Source organism: Myxine glutinosa, chromosome 13 (genome assembly GCF_964187855.1).
Source record: "Myxine glutinosa chromosome 13, kmMyxGlut1.1, whole genome shotgun sequence".
Classification (NCBI taxonomy): Eukaryota; Metazoa; Chordata; class Myxini; order Myxiniformes; family Myxinidae; genus Myxine; species Myxine glutinosa.
Genome location: NC_136273.1, coordinates 50,275,074 through 50,291,748, shown reverse-complemented (window position 1 = coordinate 50,291,748; position 16,675 = coordinate 50,275,074). Strand labels below are relative to the sequence as shown.

At 41.4% G+C, this 16,675-nt stretch overlaps 1 protein-coding gene across 4 annotated transcripts in view; it reads right to left on the bottom strand.

Annotated features, from left to right (window-relative positions):
• The window catches only part of LOC137438919 (arf-GAP with SH3 domain, ANK repeat and PH domain-containing protein 1), a 201,654-nt gene that overhangs the window by 64,031 nt on the left and 120,948 nt on the right, over window positions 1-16,675 (bottom strand). For all 4 annotated transcript variants that reach the window (XM_068134393.2, XM_078767435.1, XM_078767434.1 and 1 more), the window contains exons 3-9: window positions 16,289-16,434; window positions 12,078-12,152; window positions 10,988-11,037; window positions 8,368-8,497; window positions 7,971-8,056; window positions 6,751-6,826; window positions 4,124-4,210 (exon numbers count right to left, since the gene is read on the bottom strand). In XM_068134393.2, coding sequence (XP_067990494.1) covers window positions 4,124-4,210; window positions 6,751-6,826; window positions 7,971-8,056; window positions 8,368-8,497; window positions 10,988-11,037; window positions 12,078-12,152; window positions 16,289-16,434 — 650 coding nt within the window. The remainder of the gene's footprint in view (window positions 1-4,123; window positions 4,211-6,750; window positions 6,827-7,970; window positions 8,057-8,367; window positions 8,498-10,987; window positions 11,038-12,077; window positions 12,153-16,288; window positions 16,435-16,675) is intronic.

The following is a 16,675-nucleotide window of genomic DNA, read 5'->3' as shown; positions in this document are numbered from 1 at the left end:
AGACTTTTATTTTAAAAGTTGATGGAGGTATCCATGGAAAGCATCAAGAAAAAAAAGGAAAGAAAACGTATCAGGGTTAGATACAGGAGAATCACAACGTATAATCACAAACATTCAAAAAGATGTCAAAGCAAAATTCCCAACATCCATGCAAGTCTCACCAAATAAGGTAAGATGTAACTTTGAACAAAATATCCATTATGTTTAAATGAAATGACTGCCCTTTGTATTTGCTCTTTGGTGAAATGTTCCAGAAGAGTATTGAATGGCAAGGCAATGTGCTCGTGGGGCAGACGGCCATTGCTGCTCACAGAACAGGCAGCTTCGGCTGTATGGGCTGTGATCGGTGCCTCACTGCTCCATCAAGTTAGGAGGTCCAACACAGTATTAAACCGACCATGTGAGCATGGTCACAAGTAAACGATTGTATGGTATGTCGTCCTCATAACAAGAGCGAAACCATGGTTGACATCTCCACTGTCCTTCACTTGTGGCCTTCAAATCCTCGTCTTTATAGACTCCAGTATGATCTCGGCTCAAGCCATCCGGGTCATAGGTGAAGCAGTACACATGCACACATGGCGTTTAATACCGTGTTGCATTTATCGGGTAGGAAGGGCCTTGCTTTGGTTTTATATTATATATATATATATATATATATATATATATATATATGGAAGGTAGTACACACAATAAGAAAAGCAACTAGATATCTGCGATCAGAAAGCAATCCCTGGATTACCCTTAGTGGTCGCCCACTACTTACCCTTTTGCCCGTGATCCAGTGATGGCGGTGTTTTTCTGTGCCACAATATGGCCTTGACTTTCCTCATTTAGGAATAGAGAGTAAATTAAGAAAATAGGTCCCTATCTACATTCTATTCCTAAAACTCAATATCATGAAAAAGAAGTTATGACCAAAAAGGTGTTTTTTGTTCATTAGGTCACAAAAATGCTAAAAAGGTAGGTCAAGGACACTAATCAAATATCAGGCACATAATTTTAGTGCAGGTACATTATTATCATGCAGGAACATCTTGGAAGGCCAAGTGGTCTTTAAGATTCCGCATTGAAAGATTGAGGGCAACAAAAACAAAATGAATTCTTCTTTTCAGACCGCGATTTGACCTTTACCACGTTACATTTTTCAGACCACCATTTGACCTTTACCACGTTACTTTTTTCAGACTGCCATTTGACCTTGACCTTTGACTCATAGGTATGATGACTTTCAACTCATAAATGCACCTTGCTCTAGGCTATCTCAAAGGGAATTTCGTTCTGATCAGACAAACCTTAGTCAGGGTTTGGTGGAGAATGTTAAAATGTATATAATTCGGTTATGACCTTAAAATTAGGTCAAGGTCAAAAATGATTGGGTCAACCCAAAGGTCAACATACCTTTTATTCACATTACAGATGCAAAATTTCATTCTGAAGGTCCTTGGACATTGGCAGATACAATGGAGAAAACATAAATGGTGGTTTAGTATTTCTAGGGATGTAAGTTCCAGCCGGCTCCGAGATACAACTCAGAAATTAGGAATGCAGGACGAAAGAAAACATAATGCCTTCGGCGACTTTGTCAGCGGAGGCATAAGAAAAATCTACATGGTGGTTTCGTACTCCAAGGGTTTAAGAAACCCAAAGTAAGAAAAACTCTTCTGCCAAAAAAAAATCAAACTCTTCTAAACCCTCTTCTGGTGAAATTGCCAAAATCAAGACTCTCTGCTCACCTTCACTCCTTCATTCCTCTTTACTCCCACCTCTGGAACAAACTCTGTCACTCTCTTCAATCCCACTCCTCCCTCCGGGGTCTTTAAAACAGCTGTTCACCACCATCTCTTGTCTTCTCCCATCCAAAACCTTGATCTCTTCTACCCCCGTTAATTCACCACAGATCCACTTTTTTTTTGAAATCCCGACTTCTTTCTTTCCTGGAAGTTCTAGCAGTGTCCATGTGTTTTATACCTTTCCCAATTTTATAGGAAAGTTCATAATCACTCTTTTGAGGAACACAAAACCATGCCTATTTTAAGCAATAACCAGCTAACAATCAATAACTACCAATCAATGATCGGATAAACCTATTTTGAGGTCATAACACATGTGCATTACTTCTATTCGATTGCAAACTATGACATGAACCTGTAACTAAGGATTACAACGACAGCTCTTTAAAAAAAAAAGATAAATCAGTATGAATATTTTGAAAAGAAAACATTTCAACATACACGACTTTCAAAATGACATATGAATGCTATCAAGGCCTTTCGAGCATGCTCTGTGTGTGATTTTTCAGTGACTTGCTTCAATGAACTGGGGCACTTTTAACCTGCCGTTGCTCAGGTGAAATATTTAAGTCAAATAGTCTTTTAAACATAATTTTCTGGATTTAAAACGAATGTCAATTTCAAAATGGTTCACCATAATTGTTGTGTTCCTGGATGTAAAATGGCCTCAGAATCAAGCAAACAATCTATTTATAACAGCTCTCACTCCCCCAACATGATTACAAGCCCCAGATAAGTTTTTCTTATCGGTGTTGAGAAGCACCCCAATCCAGATACACAAGCATTGTGTATTTTCACACTGCGAAGATGACCTTTGTCAAATACTTATTTTGCGTTACTTGGTAATGCACAGCATCGTCTTTCCAATTGCAGACATCCATTAAATATATCACCAAGCTTGCCATGTTCACATGATGCATTCCTGCAAAGTTCAAATTGCATTCACTGGGCGTGACAGATCAGGGGTTTGTGTAGCACACACCCGTCCACATTGTCGATTAGCTGCCCGTTCGGAGAGCTGAGATAAATCTCCAACTTTTTCCTTTGGCAGAGGCACACCCCTTTCTCCCAGGTGCTTTTTCCCAGTATTTTCAACTTATATTTTAGAAGCTTTGTGAGCGATTTTTGGTAACAATCCTATCTTGTACACATGATATACTTTAGGGTGCCCTGAACACCGCTGTTTCTACGAGTTTCTGCACATGCACACCGAGCATTCTGGGGTGGATCAAGCTATTTTGAAAGTCCCGAATTAGCTAAAGAGAAGAGTGGAAGACGATAGGTCAAAACAGATTTTCTTCAACTTCTAGAATCTGTAATTACCTGTGTCGTTAGTACAATTGAGCCTCCCCAATTCACCCCTCCAGGTGGATGCTTACCCTCATCACTTCCTGAAGATGTTTTTCTCTTCGCTCCTTGTAACAATGCAAGTTTGTGTCCACCTCTTCCTCACACCAGATGTGCATCGTTTCAACCCATGTTTGTTCATCTCCTCCTCTCTACCCTCACTCATCCATCCATCCATTACTCCTTTCTCACCAACTCAGCATTCTCTCCTCATCCGGCTCATCAATAGGCACAGACAATGTGCACTCTGAACTAACAATGAGATCATTGGGTTTGCTAAGAGTGCATATATCATGGCCCACAGGCTTCATCGAGCCACATACAGCAGCTGCTGATAAGCAGGCTCGAGGAAGCTGATATGCAGTGATAAATATTTTTCTATATAGGCCACCCAATGCCAGGCCAAGAGGATTATTTCTCAAAGCCTCTATTTTATTCATCTTAGCATCACAAAAGGCAAGTAGAAAGCATCTTAAAATGCAAAGCCCATCCGCTTTATACTCAAACTAAACTTGACGAAAACGACAGTTATAAAATTGTACATTTTATGAATTAATGTTCTCCATATTCTCATAATGAAGGTTTGTTGAAGATTTGATAACAAAAGCTCAATTGGTAAAAAAAAATGTAATGGCCTGGACAGATACACCGAGGCAAAATGGTAAATAAAGAAAGAAAGGGAAGCGATTTTTAAAAATGGGCAATCTTGCGCTTGACGCGCTGCGGACAGGATGATAAGGGCTATTTCTACTCAATGTGACTTTACCCTTTGACATTTTGAACCAATAATTATTAATTAGTCTTCTCCACAGTCTCATTAGTTATGTTTAAAATTTACCAACACATGCTCGCGACACACAATTGCAAAACCCGGTCTCTGGCTGCACCACGGACAGGCTATTTACCAGTTTATAGGTGCAAAAATAAAAACACACCAAGAGGAGCTGAAATGCCCAGCCATAAGCAAAAACACAAACAAGTACCTCTCTTCCTTCCACTTGCAATGCAGCTCTAATGAGATCTCTCAGAGCACACAGCTGCTTTCTCTCTTCATCCTGTGCTTGTTTGATCTGCACCCCCGATAAAGATGGGGGTAATGGGAGGGGAAAATAAATAAATAAATAAATAACTTGCATGCTTAAGTAATGAGTTGCAACAAATCAGCGAAGCAACAGCATTATATCGTGAAAAGTGATGTGCAAAAGACCAGCGTATGAAGGGCAACCAAACTTGATCCATTGTGGAATTCACACATTTTCTCTGAGTAGGAGAACCAACTTGTCTAAAAGACAAATCAGGCACTCGTCAAAAATAGCTACAGTCGTTGCCGGCAAAAATTTTGGCACCCTTGCACTTTTTTCAAATAACTCACAATTCTCTCGAAAAATAAGTTGAAATTGACCAAATTATTTGGTCTCCACAATTCTTTATTTCACTGTTAATATTAAAGAACCTTTGTTTTTGATTCAGAACATAATACATCCTTTTAAATCAGAAAATAAAAAGAAATGGCATTGACAACATTATTGACACCCTCGACTTAATATTTGCCTTTGGACAAAATAACTGCAGTCAAGCGCTTCCTCCACCTCTCGACTGGCAGTTTGGCCCACTCGGTGCAAACTGCTCCAGTTCTCCCAGATTTGAAGGGAGCCTGCAATATAAAAGGAGACATTCTGCTGTTTTGTGCCACTGTGTGTACCGCAATGAGCATGGAGAAAATAAAGAAAACCAGAGAATTGTCTGAGGAGGTCAGACACAAGATTGTAGCCAAGCATGGACAATCTCAAGGCTACAAGTCCATCTCCAGAGACCTTGATGTTCCTGTGTCCACCGTACGCAATGTTATCAGGAAGTTTAAGGCCCATGGCACTGCAGCCAACCTCCCTGGACATGGCCGCAAGAGAAAACTTCATCGAAGATTGCAGCGAAGGGTTGTTCAAATGGTGGAGAAAGCACCCCAATCAACTGCCAAACATATTCAAGCTGGCCTGAAGACACAAGGTACGCCAGTTTCAACTTGCACCATCCGTCGCCAACTAAATGAAGGGGATTCTATGGTAGGAGACCCAGGAGGACCCCACTGCTAAGAAAGCCTGACTGGAGTTTGCCAAAACACACCTGAACAAGCCAAACTCCTTCTGGGATAATGTCCAGTGGAGAGATGAGACCAAATTAGAGCTTTTTGGTAAAGCACATCATCTCCATGTTTACAGAAAACAAAATGAAGCCTTCAAAGAAAAGAACACCTTCCTTACAGTCAAATATGGAGAAGGTTCAGTGATGTTTTGGGGTTGCTTTTTTGCCTCTGGCACTGGGTGCCTTAAATGTGTGCATGGCATCATGAAATCAGGAGATTACCAAGGCATTTTGGAGCGCAATGTTCAATCCAGCGTCAGAAAGCTGGGTCTCCGTCGAAGCTCATGGGTCTTGCAGCATGACAATTACCCCAAACACTTCAAAAAGCACCCAGGAATGGTTCAAGACAAAACGCTGGACTGTTCTGAAGTGGCCAGCAATGAGTCCATATCTAAATACCATTGAACACCTGTGGGTAGATCTGGAAAGAGCAGTTGGGAGAAGGCACCCTTCAAACTTGGGGGAACTGGAGCAGTTTCTACAAGAAGAGTGGGCCAAACTGCCAGTAGAGAGGTGTGGGAAGCTCATTCATGGCTATAGGAAGCGCTTGACTGCAGTTATTTTGTCCAAAGGCTGTGCTACCAAATAACAAGTCTCGGGTGTCAATAATTTTGTCAGTCATTTATTTTTATTTTCTGATTTAAACGGATATAAGTTCTGAATCGAAAACAAAGGTTCTGCAATATTAACAGTGAAATAAAGAGTTGTGGAGACCAAATACTTTTGTCAATTTCAACTTATTTTTAGAGAAAATTGTGTGTTATTTGAAAAAAAGTGCAAGGGTGCCAATATTTCTGGCCACGACTATATAGCACGATATCTCAAAAAGTTGTGGATGATTTGTGACAAAACTTGGTGGATGAGTTGGGTAGGTTAGATTAGTTGGGTAGGTAAGAACAAGCCAATTCGACCCAGATCCGACCTGTTAGTGGGAAACAAAACAAAGTGTTCAGCCTGACGGAGGTATGCTCTCGACCGAGTACCGTTCTAGTTTAGAACTCTTATGCTTGCGGCTCGTGGAAGATATGTTTATTATGCCCGTAAAAACTGCAAGTACGCGAAGCACAGGGCTGCAAATGTCTCAGCAGGTCGCATTTTATCAACCGCGGATACGCGGGGTCTGCGAATGTCGAGGTCCGACTGTGTACCTTATGTATAATTGGGGATGTTCAGAAAACATTTTAAAATAAAAAGGCACTTCCAACCAAAAATAAAAAGGCACATCCGGCGCCGAGCGAAACCGTTTACACCATGTCCCGAAGTAGGGCACTTGGTGTACGACTGAAAATCGGACATTGCAATGTCACAACGTAAAAGCAGAATGTTGCGACTTAAGGAGACTTGTCCCCTACTTGATCAACGGCGTTAAAGCAAAACGACATTGTCTGGAACTAAGTTATATGGGGCCGACCTGTATCATGCATTTTTATCTCTATGTCTCTCTATCTGTCTATCTGTCTATCTCTCTCACCGTGCTCAGCTCCACGTTCAGCTTCTCGATGTACGTTTTCATATTGTCCACCGTTTTAAGACCATCTTGAAAATAACTAGAAAATAAGATAATACAAGTCAGAATTTAAATGTTGTTTCACCCCAACCCTCTACAACAACCTCCCACCCATTCCCAAAACATCAACAAAAAGTAGCTGTGCACTCATATTAATCATATGTTCTTGTGAGGTTGGTGCACTCATGTTAATCCTTTTCTACAACAGAGTTCTTAGCCAGCATCGCACATTCTGCCCAGGGAAGCACGGGTGCATTTCCCAAGGCCGTTGGAACAGAAATCAGGATTATTTTACAGAAGGGTTGGATGCAGAGGGGAGCTCAATGACTTCGACCATCTCTCATGCTTCTTCTTCTGCTTCTTCTTCTTTAATGGCCAGAATTATTCCTACGTTCTTGCGGGGTTGATCGCAGGAAGCTTGGCCCAATTATTTTAAGAACCTAACGTTCCACTAAGCAGGAATTTTGAATTTGTTTAGGGGTTTTTTTGTATACAAGATCGAGGCTCGTGTAAGAGCTAATATTGATCACAAAAAGACAAACTGACACATAAAACATATGATAAAGGGAGCGGGAGACAAGATGGGGAGAGAGAGAGAGAAGCACACAAGTACAACATTTGAGAGCAGGGACATCGGGAGATCTGTGGGAGGGAGAGGGCTTTGGGGGGAGAAGGCACGGGAAAGGAAGGGGTGGGAAAGGTAAAAAAAAACACATGGACACTGCGAGGGCTTCCAGGAAAGAAGTCGGTATTTCAAAAAAGTGGAAGGTGGGTGCCGGAGAGAGCTTGCCTACTCTTTGAAAAGGACACCACAGGATCTTTAATATCCACCAATTAACGCCGGTATTTGGGACACCCATTTTAATGTCCATCTGAGGGACGGCACACACATTGATCACCCTACCTGATGGGATCACCCTGCCTGGGATTCAAACCCAGGCGAGACAGCTTAATGGTGAGTGTGCGTACCTCTCCACCATGTTGCTAGCCCTGACCCTCTCTCATACCTAATACATCAGATAATATATCTAGCACATAAAACGCATGATAATCATGTCAGGATCAATTAACCGACACATGACCAAAAGTCTTGCCAGAGTGGAGATGCTTAAAGATTTGAAATGGTTCAATAAATCAGTGAATAAAACGATGGGAGTGCAAAACCCCATGACGGAAGTACTCACTTGCATTGAGTATGGAAATGTTTGACCGTATGCTGCAGCAAATCCACCCCCTTCTTTGTTTTTATATCATTCACTTTGATGAGGTACTGCCAAAGGGTAGGTCATGGTAAAATAAATAGGGGAAAGGGATGGATGTCAGAAATGGAGTGCAAAAGGTAGGTGGCCAATGGTTTTAAAATATCGATCGAATACCCAATTCGTCCTGATTTATGAAAATATGATTGTTAGGAAAACCTCCTGCCCTCCCCCCACCTGCCCTCTCCCCCTCCTCAACCAACCGCACAAACAAATGACGTGAAGAAAATGCCAACACGGACAACATGAAGCACCACATGCCAGATCGACCGAGCAAGATATGAGGTGGGGCAACATTGATGGAGCCACCAAAGCTCTTTACCTCGCACATCTGCAACTGGAAAAAGCGTCGCTCCTTCTCCATCTCCTCAGCAATTTCAGCACCAGTCACTTCCGTACGGATCATCCCATGCTGTTTTGCATGCTCTTTCTTCTCCTTCTCGATTTTACCACTTCACAGACGTATTTAAGAGGAAAGGGAAACTTGTGAGGTGTTCACATCAATCAAGGCATTTCAAATACGAGAGAAATGACACTCAAACTACAAAGACTAAACATGTTAAACTCATTGCTGGCAATAATAACTTGCCCTGGGACATTTACTATTGGAGAAGACTTTGCCAAATGAGCTACACAAGGCATTGCCGAGGGACTGGGCGTGGGAACCTGCTGCGACATTACTGTGTCTATACCAGGGCTGGAACTTTATAAGAAGAGAGCAAGGTGGGGCGAGATGTCACTCGCAAATGTAGGGGAATCTCTGGGTTCTGGTTACACGTTCAGTATCCGAAATAATCGTCCGCACCAGAGGGTTGGCTGAGAATATAGCAGGCAATTGCAATGAATAATATTCAGTGCATTCAACAGAAGGACTGAGGATGTATATACATGGGTGGGGAGAAATCTCATCTCCGCCATACGTCACTCAATTTAATCTGAGAAAACCTTTATTAGTAAAGTAAATCTTTGTAAAAAAAACCAAAAAAAAAACCACCTTTAGAGGCCATTTTTCCCCGCAAGCGGGGGTTGGCCTTTTTCGGGCACCGTGGTTGTTGTTGTTTTTCGGTCCCCTTTTTGAAGCAATGTTTTACGGCCGGATGCCCTTCCTGACGCCAACCCTTTTTGCCGCCTTTAACGACAAGCAGGGAATTACCAGTGAACTGGTACTCAATTTGCCGACCTCGGAAGGATGACAGGCTGAGTCAACCCCCCTGGCGTTAATTCAGCGATTGACCGGGATTCGAACCCAGGATCCTAGGATCCTAAGCCGGCACCCTAGCCGCTAGCCCAACACCAGGGCTAGCCCAACACCAGGACACTAAATCTTTGTAACATCCTTTTAAATAGCTTTTTAATAAAGCATTATGATAGATATATATATATATATACCGGAATAATGAGTTTAATGGCATTGTTTTTATATGCTTGACGGGCTCGTCAAATCAACCTGTTAAACTTGAAAGGACAGATCAGCCATTCCAAATATGTGGAATTTGACAAACAGGAAGAGAAATGTGAAATTGAAAAGAGGAATATATTTATTTATTTGAGTGGATGCTCCAAATTAAACATTTAGTTTAGTTGTATGTTCAAACACCAACGGACAATCAGCAAATCAACATTTAATAATAATAATGTCCCATAACTCAAACGAGTACAGCTACATTCAAAGTACACCGCCCCCATGCCTAATAAGTAAATAATAAATCCTCCAGCCCACGACATTGCTGGGGCGCCTATGACGCCCGGCGATGCTGCCATGCAGCACATCGAGATGTAATTGGGAGGGAGTAGTGTAAAATAATTGATTGATAAACTGATTAATTAAAAGTAAATAAACAATAATAATAAAATAATTAATTTCTTAATCAATTGGCTAGTAGCATACCGCGACTGTTTCATCCGAATCTGTAACGTTTTGAAAATTAATCAAGTAATTAAGTAAAAATTAAATAATTAATTGATTAGTTAATAAATCAAAAATACCCTTTACAACCAAATCAATTGGTCATTGCCATGTCCAAATATCAGCTTCCTAGCTCAAAAGGTGCCTGGGATATTGCCCAGATGAGAAATAAAATATTTTAAGTACAGTACTTAATTAATCAATAATTAAGTAATTAATCAATTAATTGATTAATAAAAAAGTAAAAAGTACCGTTTTTGCCAAAGCAATTGTTCACTATTGTGCCCAAATTTCAGCTTCCTAGCTCAAAGTATCACCCTGACAAACAAGAGTGAACACTGAGTATGCCATTTCGGTGCAAATCATCACCGGGCACCGAACCCGTCGGTGCCTGGCGATGACGTCATACAGCACCTGGAGATGGAAAAGGGAGGGGCAGTATACGATATTCTAATCCAAAGCGTGAAAATAAAAACATACAAGCCAAAACATTTGTACTTTTGCTTCTTCACACATTGCAAAATAAACATCATGGCAACAGTCAGAGAAAGGGATCGTGGCTTATTGCACAACACCATCAGCAGACTCAGAAGCATAAATGGGTGGAACATCTGCTCTGTCTGCGAGGTCAGCACTTTGATTCTGACCCTGAGTTGAGTCAGACTGTAAAAATGGTACGCACTGTGTCCTAGATTGACACTCAGCATTTAGAGGAAAGAGCATGGATAAACAACCATAGCCAATGGAGGGAGAGAATGGTGGTGCGAGATATTTGAGATGTCTCCTCAACTGCCCCACTGACTGTGGAGAAAAAAAATCCACTTCACAGGATGGCGTCGTCAGTACACAGAGTGCCCTGAGAAGTTGGCACTCGCTGCCAACGTTTCTCTGAAGTCAAGTCCTGTGTTGTTTGGTGTGTGTGTGTGTGTGTGTGTGTGTGTGTGTGTGTGTGTGTGTGTGTGTGTGTGTGTGTGTGCATGACAGCTCCTACATAAGCCTTAGAAACTATATAAAACATCCAAAAGATGAAACTTACAACTTTGTTTCATAGTCCTTCCAAGCTCTATCAAAGGGTTTCTTCAAGTCCTGAATAAACATACACATCACACACACACACACAAAAATAATCAATGCTTGATTTGACTCGATTTAATTGCACATAGCTGAAGCCGGCCCCTTTGCATCTCACATGACAGTATACTACATGACAGCATCACTGTCCTGAGGGTCATTTTCGCAAAGGTGTCTATGCAAATGCAAACATTAATTTTTGGATTCCTCATGCTCTGAGTATTCCAGAAATGTATAGTTTTGCTAATCTACCAAAATTTTGAACGAAAAAAACATAGTGAACCTGACTCCCAGGCTTGTTGAATATATTAATTATTTCGAATATGACAAATATTGCAACTTAAAAAAAAATTCTGATGTGGACATGTATGAGAAAACAGCTGGATTAGCATCCACACCAAAAAAATATGTACTAATAAAAACAGGGCAAATTCTACAATGGGATAGCAATGGTGTGGACAACATCAGGACATCAATTAGAAGGAAGCAAATGCACATGGCATAGAACATGTCCTCTTTTAGGGTGGGTGCGAATCCTGGTGTTTTACTTGTGGGTGCAACTGCGGCTGTCAAATAATTATATGATGACGCATCTTTAAGGGTCACAACTATTTCCACCTTGTGGGGTCAGCTGAGGAAAGCATTTGGCCCAAGTCTTATATGAAGCGGCTAGCCTCATAGGTCGACCTGATATTTGGCAAATTTGGTTCGAGCAGGAATTTGGAATTTGTTCAGGGTGCCGGCGATAGCTCGCCTATTCTCCACGAAGGACACCGTGTGATCTTTAACATCCACCAACTAATGCTGTGGACGGGATGCTCGTTTAACGTCCATCAGAGAGAAGGCGCACACATTGATGTTTCGCTCTACATGCGAAAAATCAGGATAACAGTTTGTAGCTGGGTCGGGATTCAAACCCAGACTAAACAGCTCAGAGGTGAGTGTACATACCTCTAGGCTGTCCTGCCAGACCTCAGTTGTCAAAGAAAAACAATTTATTTTTTAAGTGATACATTACCCTAGCTCTACCTCCGTCACTGCACTTCTCGTCTTACCCCTTTGACATCCTTTAGATCCCCTTTGAGAAGCGAGTCCAAAGGAAACACCACAATGTTATTCATGTTGCGGATCTGGCATGGCAGCATATGCAAAGAGAGGAGGGAGATAAAACAGTGTGTTCAACTTCATGTTATGTCATAAAAGGCAAAAGATAAAACATTATATTCTTGCAAAGACTAATGCGCAACTAGCTCGCAATACGAATCTGTAGTTTCATACAAATTATGCCAATTTGAGCAAGACTGGAGATGTTTCACTGTTCATATTATATATATACTGTATATATATACACATATATACACACACACACACACACACACACACACACACACACACGCACACACACACACAATCCTTCCGGAGGCCTACTAAGTGTGTACATGGGAAAGAAAACTGAAGGTGAAATGGAGAAAAAGGAAAGGGAAAAGAAATGGCAAAAAGGCAAGGGAGAGAGAGAAAAAGCAAATTAGTAGTTGTTAGGAAAGGGGGAGGAGGGTGTAATTGGAAGTAGGGTCAAAATTCAAAAGAATTTTTTTTTTTTTCAAAAAGAAAAATATTCAAAATTTAAAATTCAAAAATTTAAAAGATTATTCTTTCAGTAATATCGCTCGCCCCACATTCAATGCTAAACACACACAAGCTTCGTATTCAAAATGCTTGTTCGACGTATCACTCGGAAATCCCTGAGTACTACGCCCTAGGGTTTGTGCGATAAACAGCTTGATCATTGAACAGTTTCCTTCTTCATTCAACCGCCCAAGTGGATTTACACCAAAGGAAGAAGAATGAAAATAGGCGACGCGAGGCAAAATGAGATGGAATTCCCAAACACGACCCTCTTGCACGCCAAAAGCTGTGCTCAAAATACGATCCTCGCCTTCCAAGGTGCTCTTCGCACTTATGCAACAAGCTGACCTTCAAAAAAACCCAGTCTGAGGGCATTGTCTTTCAAGTAGCAACAAAATTGTGAAAAGAAACAGCTGTCGGTTTGCGAAATGCATTTCGGTCAAATTCGACTCAGCAAAGACTAAAACCAGGAGTGAATAATTTAAAAGGCGAGTATATTACCCTAAGAATAAGTGACAGGATTGTCTTTACACAAAGCAAGGATGGAAGGGAAGGGGATGGGTGGGAGGGAGAGAAAAAAAACACCGTTTAGAGGCCATTTTTCCCCGCAAAGCGGGGGTTGGCCTTTTCGGGGACCGTGGTAGTTGTTGTTTTTTGGTCCCCTTTTTGAAGCAATGTTTTACGGCCGGATGCCCTTCCTGCCGCCAACCCTTTTTGCCGCCTTCAACGACAAACAGGGAATTACCAGTGAACTGGTACTCAATTTGCCGACCTCGGAAGGATGACAGGCTGAGTCAACCCCCCTGGCGTTAATTCGGCGATCGACCGAGATTCGAACCCAGGATCCTAGGATCCTAAGCCGGCACCCTAGCCGCTAGCCCAACACCAGGGATCAACACCAGGGATCAACAACATAGCCCAACAACACCAACAACAACCACGTTTGGCTGTTTTTTTCCCGCTGCTGCTAATGGGCTGTTGCTGCTAAAGGAACGTTGTTCGGCTGCTGCTAATCTTTTTCATTCATACGCATGGGATCGTGGTGGAGGTGGAGGGTTCTCCTTTGATTTTGGGAGGGAGAGAGAGAAAGGCTAAAATAAAGGGTGACGTAATTTGGGGGCAAGAGCATGCGGATAGAGGCAAAACAACCACCTCCTCAAGAACGTTCACTCCCCTTATTTTTCACACTGCCCCAAAGTGGAGGGATAAAACAAGGAAGCACGATGGGTGGCTCTTTCGCTGGACGATCTTGGCACAGTGCTAATTTAAGCAGTTTTAAATGACCAATCAAACAGGTGGGAAACAAGCAGACGAGATGAAAGAGCCGAGGGGAGTGGAGGTTCCCTTTCTTCGTATTATTCGTCATTTCCAAGCAAGTAACCCTGTTTTGCCTGGAGAAAAAGCAGGGTTTTTGCATCGATTTACTGCCGGAGGATAGACCCTTGAACCGAACAAGCACCTTTGTCGTCCCAATAATTACTAACCCCTGCCAACCCTCACACTAGCTTGAACCCCTAACCCCGATTTCACGCAGGAATACGTCGGATTCACTCACGAATACACATACAGAACATTTCACGTTGAAGCTTCTTAACCTTTTGTTCCAATGCTTTATATCCAGAGGTACAAGGCTCTCTACATATGCTGTGCCCTTACTTTTAAAACATATTCATACATCAAATGGCTTGACCAGCTTGGTGCTTCCTATGGCTCATCGATGCTGTGAGCCCAGGTTAAAAACCCATAAGGTATGTCAATTTATCCATTGTTTCGTTGTCAATTCCTAATAAGATTGCCTTGAATTGATGCGTTTTTTAGTTGAATTCTCTGCTTCTCCTCCCTTGCCTCGGTATTTTGAGGCAGATGCAGGTACATATAAACAACCTAATATAAACGACCACCATGAGCAGGGTATGCACAATCCTGCCAAATTAAGCATAATTATCGGATGCATTATTTTGTTCAAGGTATATTTTCAGAGCTGGCACAACTTTGGATCAAACGACAACAAAAACAAGAAGACGTCATGCAGAGCACGATACGTGCAAAATCCACCACTCCCCAAAATAAAAAGTTGCCATGGATACACGAAATGGTCCATTTCATTAAGATTACAATTGACAATCTTAATCAAAGCTTGGGTCAATCGGAATAAAATTGATGATTTTTCAGATGAAAATTCATATTAGACATTTGACCTTGAGTTGACCTTTAACCTTTGACCTTGAAAATAGTTGGTTTCCCAATTCAGTGATGGACTACTTAATTGCTGTTTAACTTTCAAGTTAAAGGGATGAAAATTGATGATATTTTCAGACGAAAATGGATAATTTTGGAAGTTTGACCTTGAGTTGACCTTTGACCTTTTGACCTCAAAAATAGTGGGTTTCCCAATTTAGTGCCTCATATGCAAATGTTGTTAAATTCTCAAGTCAATCGGCCGAAAAATGGTAATTTTATGCTTCGATTTGGCTTCAAAATATTATGCTTCAAAATCTTAATGCTTAACAACAAATAATGGCAAGCTCAAACTGCATAAGAAAAGGAGAGATATTTAAATAAGATGTTTCACTTAAAATGATGACGTGTTTGAAGAACAAGGGCCAAGGTGCTTCATTGATTATCCCCTCTCAGAACCCCGACCTCAGCTTGAGAAAGATGTTGTGGGAGATTGCGGTGAACGATAGGTATTCAAAGAACATGCAGCCGTGAAAATAACTCGTGGAGACGAATGGGTCAAAATTCCAGCAAGGAAATAAAATGTCTCAAACTGGTGGATAATTGCAAACAAAGATGTGACCAGTTCTACAAGTAAGCGCGGGTCACCAAAACTACGAAGAACGCGGGTATGCATACATTAGCCCTCAATGAAGATATATACACGACTTTGACATCTAACTAGATTAGTTTATTACCTCTGCAACCAAAGGTGGATGGAGGTTATATTTTCACCCCTGTCTGTCTGTCTGTCTGTCTGTCCGTTTGTGAACAAAATATCTCAAAAAGTTGTGGACGGATTCGGACGAAATTTGGCAGAGATGTAGCGTATGTGACAAAGACGAAATGTTTAGATTTTGGTAAAGATCCGGATTCGGATCCGGCTACTAGAATGTTTTAAGTGATTCTTCACCATTGGGAGATAGGCCAAAAACTATACATAGCAGGATATCTCAAAAAGTTATGGATGGATTTGGACGAAAATTGTTGGACAGGTTGTGTGTATGACAAGGAAGAATCGATTCAATTTTGGTGAAGATCCGGATCCAACTTGTGGAATTTTTTTTAATGATTCTTCACCATTGAGTGATTATGGCCAACCAGGCGGCGGTATGCTCTCTACTGAGCGTCGTTCTAGTATTATTAAACTGTCTCGATCCCTCCATTTATAACAAAGGCTTTTTGTTAACATTGTGGGGATTTCATTAGTATTTGTACCCATTATACAGGTTCCATGCTTCTTCTGTTTTTTGTTTTTCTTTTTTGCAAAAGGTGTACGAGATATTGTCGACCAATTTACGTTGATAAACTGGTTAAAAATCATTACGATACATCGAAACATCTGAATAACATCTTAAAGGATCAAAGAAAGAAATGATACTGCATGAAAACGAGTGTGCTGCGAAAACAATTTGTCACACACCAGGTTCTTGAGTAGCGCCGACAGTTCCTTGACACACACCGAAAAATTGATGAAAGCCGTGGCGATGAGCGGTTCTTCCCGCTCCATAAAGCAGCCTCCATATTTTTCCAAAGATTGTGAGAAACCCTCCTCGTTTTCAACGTGCGCTACCATGACAGAGTACGCAACGGGCAGGAGAAAAGGGACGACATGAACAAATAATGGCCACATATATCAAGTGGAACTGTAATAATCGCTGGTAGCACAGATGCAAGGGCACGGAAAAGCATGTGGGGAAGGTAAACACAGACAAGGTGGCATCCAAAAAAAAAAAAAAAAAAAAATCCGAAAAAAAAAAAACCCCGAAAAAAGCCAATGAGGCCACCCTGACATTTCAAGACCATGGTT